Source organism: Platichthys flesus, chromosome 1 (assembly GCF_949316205.1).
Source record: "Platichthys flesus chromosome 1, fPlaFle2.1, whole genome shotgun sequence".
NCBI lineage: Eukaryota > Metazoa > Chordata > Actinopteri > Pleuronectiformes > Pleuronectidae > Platichthys > Platichthys flesus.
In genome coordinates this window covers 15304597-15314741 of record NC_084945.1, presented here as the reverse complement: position 1 = coordinate 15314741, position 10145 = coordinate 15304597, and the positions used below count along the sequence as shown (strand labels likewise).

Here is a 10145-nt window from a genome sequence, read left to right as displayed (position 1 = left end):
TAAAGTGTCCAAGATGGTTGAGCTGTGTACTGGTTTGACGATCATGACGTGTGACTTACCTGCCATAGAAGCATTTCACTGTGTGCTTGTGTCTTTGTAAGTTAAGGATGTACGCAGAGAGGGAGACAGCACTGAGCGAATGCTTGGAAAGGACACAGCCAGACACATCAGCCTGTGTCTCTCTAATGGTCTCTAACAGCACCCAGAGATGTTCGCCTGTTTCTCGCTGCGCCCCCCCCTCCCCGTTGAAGTGAGTAAGAAACCCCATTGCTCCCTCCTCAGCCTTGTCGACCTTACAGAGGTGCCACGGGCACTTTGTCACAGGAAGTGGTGTCATTGACTCCCCCTCCCCTCACTTCCAAATAAAAACCCCGTCTGATGTTTGGGAGCAGGGCCGGGTGCGTGAGTGATTCAGCAAAAACGTGACTGCTGTCAGGAAAAAAATATATTAGCATGTTAGCTCGATAGCGGCCCTGCACAGATGGGTCCTGGAGATGCGAGATGCATCAGACATGAATGTGTGGTCATGTGTGTGTATATTTAGGTCGTCCTATCCCTGTGCGTCTGTCCTATGGTAACCTGAAGCCTATCATTTTCACCCTGGTGGGTACATCTCCACAGGCGCTGTTGCCTTGGGCTGCAGAGCGCTCCCAACAGGTCTCATGAAATAGTGATGTTGCTGCACTCTCTCACACTGCATGTGTCTGGCTCCTGGCCCAGATCCCTCTCTTGTGTCTCCCTGACTTGCTCCTACAGACAGGGGGCGAGTCACATGTGACCGGAGGTGCCATAACCCACCTCAGACAGTGACCCTGAGCTCATCCGCTGATACACCCCCATCCACACACACATTTGAGTCTCAGATATTTAATGTAGATTCAATCAATTTATTTTATCAATCCATAGTTTTTTTTTATCATGTTTTGTCTCACTATCGTTATTATACAATATTTCCTGCTACAGCCTCATCGTGTTGTATATTGAAATGTGCAACTGTTAAAAATAAAATGATGATCATGATGATGATGGTGATTATTTCTTATTTCCTTGAAGTAATCACAGCAGAAAAGGGAGTGATATAGACAGAGAGTCTACAGATAGTAGTGTCTCTCAGAACAAGGCTGGCTTGTCATGTGTGATTCTGATCTTTGCATATTAGATTGACTTAATTTGACCATATATACAGTACTCTCTGTTTCCTTCATAGCTGAGGTAGGAATCCCACTGCTTCACCAAAGACATTCTCTCTCTTATCATGTGCTGGCCAAGTTTTTGTTTTGGCAGCACGTGCACACGTGTAGGAGAAAGTGCTTCTGTGTGATGAACCGACGCGGGTGCACTGCATGCATGTGTGCACTGAGACTCTTGGGTCTTGTATCTACTCCTAAAGTATGAAACCCACTCTCTGCTGCCCTCTTTTGAGCAAAAATGTTATTACAATAATGAAGAAGACACTTTTAAATGTATTTATTAATAAAGAGACCATCATTGACTTCAGCCTCAGCAGATGTTAGACTTTTCATTTCCTTATTATTTCGTTTTCTTTGTAATAAAAAGCAAACAGTAAATCTGACAGCTCCATAGTTTTATTTCTGGATGCCAGACAGTGGGTCGGAGAAACTTCCCTGCACTCCACATGTGGTGAATAGATCAATAGGACATTGGGGAAAAGGGGGTTAGAGGTCAAACCCATTCTTAATATATTTGACCAATACACAATAAAGCAGTGACACTGTCTTTTTGGAGACTGTTCCAGAATGATCTGATTAGATATTGGTGGTCAAGGTCACTGTGACCTATCTGAAGATTGGATTTTGAGAATTTCTTCAGATTTGGCACCAATGGTCGCCTGGACTCAAAGATGAGCTGAGTGATTAAAAGTCATGTGGACCTTATATGAATCTGGAAAACAACCTGTTATTAGTATAATTAATAAGGCGTTCATTTAGTCTCAGAATTCAATTACGTAAAAACCCTAATTCATTTGTCATGGTGCTCCTTTCATCTCTCTGACTTTTCTTGTGCACAAATACCTTACACACACTTTTCAATTGGGTTACAAGTTGTTTATTTTAACCAAATAAAGTTATTTAGTCGATGTGTTCAGCTACATGCAGCATTTATTGCCCCCTGTCTGTCCTGGGTGAGGGATCCCTCACATGTGGCTCTCTGAGGTTTCTGCCTCCCCCCCTTGTTAATAAGGTTTTTTGGCGTCGTTTCTCCTCACTCTTGTTAAGGGTTAAATACAGAGGAACCCTGTTTATCCCCGTGAGATAAATTATGATTTCTGAATATAGGCTATACAAATACAATTTGATTGATGAACTGAATTCTAGTTAATCCTACATCACTCTCAATATAAAAACATCTCTCTCTTTCTTTCTCTCTCTCTCTCTCTCTTTCTCTCTCTCTCTCACACACACACACACACACACATTCACACAAACACAAACTAAATCCTCAGTTTAAGTCAGGTTAATGAATCAGGCTTTGCTCGTGCCCCCTCTGAAGCCCTGTGTTCTGACTGTGAGTCATCTGTCTGGATGCTCCACAGGTTATCAGATTAAAGGGAACAACAAGCCCAGAATATGAGCTCGCTGGCAGCAGAGGAGGAGACACAGGCGATTGGCCCTGTCTGTGGGGCCCAGTCGTCAGCAACAGCATCACTGCCTCCATCTGTCTGAAGGACTGCACCCTCTCTCCTCTTTCTCACACTCCATCTGGTGTCTTCGCTCCCTTCGTGAGTGTGTATGTGTCAGACTGAGAGTGTGAATGTGTGTGTGTGTCACAATGACCATTATCACCAAGAAGTGTGAGGGCAAATCGCATTCAGTCTGTCAGCACTGTGCTCTTGTGCGTGTATTTGAAGTAGGACTTCTCCTCTGGCTCCTGCATGCTATAGTAACATGACCGCAGACAGTTCACACAGTCATGATGTAGACATGTTTTAGTGCACTCCTCTCCTCACGCACCGGGGGAGTCCATCTCTCTCCTTCTCCCCCTTTTTCTCATTTGCCTCCACCTCTCTAAAGACTGTTGCCATGGCAACGTGGTCTTCCTCATAGGTGAGACACCAATCCCCCCGTTCTTGTGCCAGGTGAATTGATGGTCATAACAGCAGAATAAACACTCTCATGTTCCTGACCCCTCTTTTTTTTTTCTGCTCCCAGAAAAAAGTGCATATGTTGACTCAAGCAACGGAGTTAAAACAGAAAATCTCATATAATTCATCACAGAAGCTGTCAAACATCGCTGACACTTATGATTCTGGCAGAGCTGTTTAAGGCTGTGTGAGTGGATAGAGCGAGGCTTTTCAGTGTCCTCCACTCGGTGTTGTTTCAGCTGCGTAGCCTCAGGGACAGTGGGGCGGGATCCAGAGAGAGAGATTTCAGTAACACACAGCACAGACAGAGACAGACGGACAGATACAGAACAATATCTCAATACTAGCGTAACAGCGCCTTTGCAATAAAAATCTGTAAATCAATTTCCACTGTAGGTAAAATAATAATCTACAATATGAGTCACAAAGTGAAACTAATGATCTCATTCAAACTTCAAAGACTCAGACTGCTGTAAAATATTGATTCATTCTTTCAATTTTTATAAGCCTAGCTGATATTGTATATTGCGAGTTTCTGCTATAGAGAAGATTATGAGATATATAAACTGGATATTGTCATTGTTTCAAGCCACAGACACAACCCTAACCCTAACCCTGACAGTTGCGTCATAAAACGCAGCAGGATTTTTTCCCTTCCAAAGTCTCTACCACCTAACCTAACCATAGAACTTCATAAATTGGGGTTTTCCCCTCCGGAGGTCGTAGTAGCTCGGGGATGGGACCAATCGATCAGGTGTGCCCACATTAGTGGGGGTAGAGCCTACTCACAAGTCTCTACGACCTTTTTATCCATATCCATAACCCTAACCCTAACCCTAGCAGAAACATTAACCCTAACACTTCACAAATTGGGTTTTTCCCTAACCCAAAGTCGTAGAAGCTCGGGATGGTACTAATCGATCGGGAGTGCCCGCTTTATTGTGGTTAAAGCCGACTCACAAGTCTCTACGACCTTCTTATCCCGAACCCTCACCTTAATCCTAACCCTAGACCCTAACCCTAACCCTAATTGTAAACTTTCACAAATCAGCTTTTTCCCTTCCAAAGGTCTTTGAAGCTTTAGGATGGTACCAATCGATCAGGCGTGCACTTATCAGTGTTGATGAAACCACTTTCAATGTTCTCCTCCTTCAGAAAAAAGTTAGTCAAGAATATCCCCATCGCTTTTGTGCTATTAACCCTTACCCAATAGAAATGAGCTGGTTGCTCACATCGTGGAAGCTCGTGGGGGTCAGTAGCCTTTGCTGCCACACTGTCTGAGAGCAATATAGCTGTTTCTATACATGTATCTGGAATTGTAAACAGCCAAATTCCCAAATAAATATCTTCTCTACTAAACATCCAGATGTCTTCCCTGATTAGTGGTTAAGTTAAACTTTAATTCGATTTATTAAGCATCTTAAGGGTCCATGCACTGTCAATTATTTTGCGTTTGTCTACTGATTATTTATAAGATGTACCTGTGCCCCACTTCAGACTCCTAACAGCGACACAGAACAAATAACATAATCATATTATTTTCAAAGCCAAAGAATTCCGTTCTCCATGGAAAAATAATTTGACTATAGAGCACATAGTGTAGATGAGCACTCGGGCGACCCCCATTAGGTTTCTTGAAAGATCAGGGAGAACAAGGTAAAGTTGTTTGCTTTTTTCTCTTAAGAACTGTGTCCTCATATGGCTTCATAGTTGTGTTTTTTGAACTGCATTTAAAAATCAAGCGATATTACTACGCTACAATATGTTGGATTCACATTAATGTCGATTTAAATACATTTCAATGTATGGCATGTCTTTGTAGCAACAGAGGCAGCTGCCTTTGAACAGTGTGGCCTCAAAGGTAGCCGCCATGACAAGTCGGTGTTCGTGTCTGTTGACGGAAGTGTTACTACGAGCAACCGCGTCCACCACCCGACCTGCTCCTCACCGCTGCAGAGAGTCGAGCAGCGGGACTCCGCCACGTTCATTCATTAAAAGTTGTTTTCGAGTGTCAAAGTTTAGAGTATTTAACTTAACCAGGGCGGAGTCGAAGGAACGTCACCGCCAACATGGTAAGCCCCGGCTGGGACACCGACGTTAAGAGTTAGCTCGTGTGCTACAGACCGAGCGCTCACTGCCTGTGATGCTAACGCTGTGGTTTTCTCCCCGGGACAGAATCAGTGGGACAATCGGAGGATCGTAGCTCAGCGCCGCGCTCAGGAGCAGCAGAAGCAGGACGACGCCAAGTTTGTGGCCAGAGACAAGCATGTCCTGGCCGGCCTGAGGGAGGAGGAGAGCTGGGGGAGGAGGAGAGAGCTGCGGCAGGAGCAGGAGGAGCTCAGGGAGAGAGAGATGGAGAGCGCTCTGCTCAAGGTGGGCGATCCCGACTATGACTGGAACACACGACCCCGAGCCCACCAGCACAGAATTTATCAATAAGTGATTAAACCATTGCTCAAATGACAGAGAGGAAAGCAATTTGAGCTGAAAGGTTAATTTAACTTTAAATAAACCGCTATTCTTCTCGTAGAGTAGGAAGAAACAACAACATATATATTTCATAGGTGAAAGTAGCAGGATATATATGTATACTCATATACACGTGTTTTAAAATTCAGTTGGGAAACTACTGTGACAACTAGATCTGTAGCTCTTGTTTTAATATTGGTTGCCAGGGGACAGGAGTTTCCCTGCTAGCTGATCAGGACCAAAGATTATTATTTCTGTTGTCTTAGTCGTGTCTCAGCTAAAACCCTTATGGTCACATTTTTTAACTCTGTTAATCGAACATTAACAATCATCAGCACAAGTGTGGTCTGTAGAATGAAGAACAGTATACGATAGGCTCCTAAAAGGATCATTTTAACATCATCTGTACACAGAGAAGATTGTGTGCCAACATGTTGGCTTGTATATACATATTACAGCTTTCACAGTGTGACCCAGATATCTTACTTTGTTCAAATTTAATTTTAGTTTTTTTTAATTACTCTTCATGCCGAAAAATACCTAATCTGTACAATATTATTGAATAACTGAACAATATGAGGTACAGATTGAGAGAGTGTGAGAGTAGCTTAAAATCATGTATTGTGATTAGGGTTTCAAAATTCCGGGAATTTTCAAGTTGGAAACTTTCCATGGGAATTAACGGGAATATACGGGAATATACGGGAATTAAACAAATCACCACAACACAGAAGTGGACCAGGATTCAAACTTTGAAATGCCTCGTTTTAACACTTTGGGGTATCATTAAGGTGTGAGCTGTTACCTAATCAATGCAGATGGTCATAACTGAATTTGACTTGCAGGCAGATGAGGACAGAATAAACAGGGACAAGCAACTTGAACAAGAGGAGAGAATGGCTAAAGAGCTGGCTCGCATCAACTTTGAAACCCAACGAGATGAGAAAATGAGGCAGCACATCAAAGAGAACAGGTGAACACACTCACGTACTGTCGAACAAGCAGCAATTGTGCTTTTGTACATCCTCTCTCTGCTTCGGTCTGTGTAAACCCGCCTTTTGACTGTTTTCAGTCTGGAGCTTCGAGAATTGGAGTCCAAACTGAAATCTGCGTATATGAACAAGGAGAGAGCTGCACAGATTGCAGAGCATGAGGCCATGAAGTCTGAGACCTTGGTGAGCACCGTCCCTGTTCATTTCAAGTATTAAGAACTATGCTGAAAAATGTTTACGGATCCTGTATATATACCGTGTATGTCTTTTTGCTTTCACTAGCGTGAGAAGGCGGACTGTTCTCGCAAAATGCACTGCGAAAGAGAGCGAGCAGCTGTGGAGCAGCAGAGGCTGGAGCAGAAACGCCAAGAGGAGCTGTTCCAATATCAGAGGGAGCTAGAGCAGCAGGTCATGGAGCGGGAGCACAGACGACAAGAGGCTTATGAGGAGTTCCTTAAAGAGAAGCTCCTGGTGGATGAGATTGTCAGGAAGGTTTATGAGGAGGATCAGATGTGAGTTCATCGTTCATTCTTTAACACAATCAAACAATGAATGAAGGATGAGCAAGAACTTGACTTTAATTATTTGATTAGCCTGTTCAGTTAAAGAGAGAAGAGTCATGTTCAGTTGTGTATCTAATATTGAGGATATTTTAAAGGGGACATATTATGAAAATTCCACTTTGTAATGCTTCTACACGTTAATTTGGGTATCTGGCATGTCTACCGTCCCAAAAACTCTTTGTTGTGGTTCCTCTATGTCAGAAACGATACGCTAGAGTGCGTTGAATGAGATTATGACCGAAATAAACGTCATAGTCGCACCATGCCCATGTAGGGAGTCTCGCTACATGGTCTTGGACGAGTGAGCTAACGCTAGCCGGGCTCCACCGGCCCGGTTAGCTCGCGAGCTAACTCTAGGTCCGGGTTCTCCTAGCCGGGGGGAGCCCCTAGCTAACCGGGCCGGTGGAGACCGGCTAGCGTTAGCTCGCTGGTGCTACCCGTCAGACATTTAAGTGGCTGCATAAACAAGGGAACCCTGGGACACCTCTAAACGTTGACTCAACAGTGTGGAAGGAGGCTGCTGCTACACCAGCTCAAGCTCCCACTGCTCCCACTGCTGGACTGCGCTGAGGAGCTTGGGCTCTCGCAGCTAGGCTCACCGGGGCTTAGGGGGGCGGGGCACTCAAAACAGGTCAATCTGAGGAGGGTTGTTTTAAATGATCCTTGTGGTATTTTGACCAAAATATGTTACAGACATTTCATTAAGACCCCAAGGAACCATATCAACTCCGGTAAAATGGGCATAATATGTCCCCTTTAAATCACTGGATTTGTGTGGCTATGCATTTCAAAAACCGAATCTACAAGCACCAGTTTCTCTCTATAGAAAACATAAAGACTGTGGAAGAGTTATGGCTTTACTGTAAACTGTTGTTGTCTTGGTGAAGGGAGAGACAGCTGAGACTGGAGAAGGTCAGAGCCACTCAGCAGCACATTGAGGAATTCCACAGGCAGCAGGCCGAGTGGAGACGCATAGAGCAAGAGAGGATGGAGGCCGAGAACAGGCGCATCATGGAGTTTATGAACCAGCAGCAGCACATGGAGGAGGACAAAATGGCCAAGATCAGAGAGATGGAGGATGCCAAAGAGAATCTTCATAAAATAGTTGAGACAACGTTTTTCAGTCAACAACCCATTTCTGCATCGGGTACCAAGTATCACTAACATCACTCCTCTCTCCTCTCTAGCTGTGTAAGAGGATGGAAGAGGAGATGCAGAAGCGTGAAGAGATGGAACAAATCCGTGAGGAGCTTTGCCTAGAGGAACAAGAGGAAGCGAACAGGCAGAGAGAAATTGTAAGGATCATTACTGCTGTTACACCAGAGTGTGGATAGTTGACTCGAGCCTGTCAGGACCCGTCATGACCCTACCAGTCGTACCAGGTTTAGACAAAAAATTGGATTTTCTGGTTGGGGTCGAGTTCGGTCACTTTGGCCGGAATGTCTACTTGATTGTTTACAGCCTGTAATCAGAAAAAACATCAGGTACAGATCGGGTTTGGACACACAAAACCAAATTCCTTTCAGGTTCGACTAATTTTCTCTCAGGCTTGTTTAGGTTTGGACAGAAAATTGCGGTCCGAGCAGCACTCTATGTTATACGTCCATGTTCAGCGCAGCTCTAGGCTTTTAGCTTTAGGCGTAATAAGTAAATGACTTAATTGCTCGTGTTGTGGCACTACAATAGCTAAGTGTTGATCATACCATGTTTTACTTAATTTTTTTGGTATTACCTAAATGACCCCCCAATATCTGCTCTAACAGGAAGAAATGGAGAAAAAAATCAGAGAGAGGCTTACGATGCAGCAGGCCTGCCAGGAGCAAGTGGCTTTCAGAGAGATGAAGAAGAAAGCGGATAAAGAGGAAGAGGAGGCCTTCAGTAAGGCAATGATGGCTAAGTATGCAGAGGACGATCGGATCGAGCAGATGAATGCCCAGAAAAGACGCATGAAGCAACTTGAGCACAAACGCGCGGTGGTGAAAATGATAGAGGACAAGAGACGACAGCATCTGGCTGATGTGGTACGTCCCAGGCTCTCTGTTTCCACAATTACATCAATAATAAGGTGGCACTGGTGTAGCTTCACTGTCTGATGATTTACTGCTCATGCTGAGCTCCTGTTCTGGCTCAGTGCAACTTTGGTGAGTGGTAACCATCTCCTGTGAGAAGTGTGGAACTGATTGAAAGTTGAATCAGGTCCAGCAATTCCAGGAGTAATGCTGAACTGTAGATCAGTTAAAAAGACTAAGGATCTTATATATCTATATTGAGGTCAATTTTAGGATAAATAGAATTCTTAACAGGGTTTAATGTCGGCATGTGTGGTTCCAGATGGCGCTGTTGCCTCAGTAGAGATTAAGTAGTGTAACTTCATGAACGTAGACTGGGAAAACAATATTTATTTGAGCTGCACAAGTGAAACACATAATGTAAAATACATGGTTTGTCCGTGTCAGCTTCAGATTGTCATGTCAGTTTCAAACAACCTGATTTGATCATAACATGTTCATCACTCTCCTCAAGGAACTGGAGGCCAAAGAAAGAGCGATGGAGCAGGAGAGGGAGGCGCAGCGGAGACAGATTGTTGAAGAAGAGAGAAAGAAACTTCTGAAACGTCACGCGGCTCAACTGCTCGGATACTTCCCGAAGGTGTGAGACAGTTTGTGAATCATCAATCATTTTACACAGCTTCATGTCGTTTGTGCATCGAACGAGTGTCTGATTATTAGTGTATCTTTATTCAGGGTTTGCTCCGTGAGGATGACCTGCAGCACTTTGATGAAGACTTCAGAAACAACTTCAAACCAATAGCTTCTGAAGACAGCTTGGATGGTGACGCTTAAATGTGGTTCTGTCAGTCTGCCACTAGAGGGCGGTTCAAGGCTACGGTGATTACTGCATTACTGTTAAACCAGTAAAGCATTTCTCAAAAAACTGAATGTGAGAATAACATGATCAGGTAACAATTATCCAAATCTAAACTTTATTAGTAAAACTTATTGGATTCTGAAAGACTCC

The 10145-nt window shown here is 44.0% G+C and overlaps 1 protein-coding gene across 1 annotated transcript; it reads left to right on the top strand.

The window, feature by feature from the left end:
- The first annotated feature begins 5045 nt into the window (after window positions 1-5045).
- On the top strand, window positions 5046-10104 carry mns1 (meiosis-specific nuclear structural 1). The gene is made up of 10 exons (XM_062386701.1): window positions 5046-5175; window positions 5279-5476; window positions 6418-6545; window positions 6645-6747; window positions 6847-7076; window positions 8015-8231; window positions 8315-8422; window positions 8891-9148; window positions 9651-9776; window positions 9872-10104. Exons 1-10 carry the CDS (start codon window positions 5173-5175, stop codon window positions 9968-9970), a joined length of 1470 nt encoding a protein of 489 aa, XP_062242685.1. The 5' UTR covers window positions 5046-5172; the 3' UTR covers window positions 9971-10104.
- The last annotated feature ends 41 nt before the right edge of the window (window positions 10105-10145 follow it).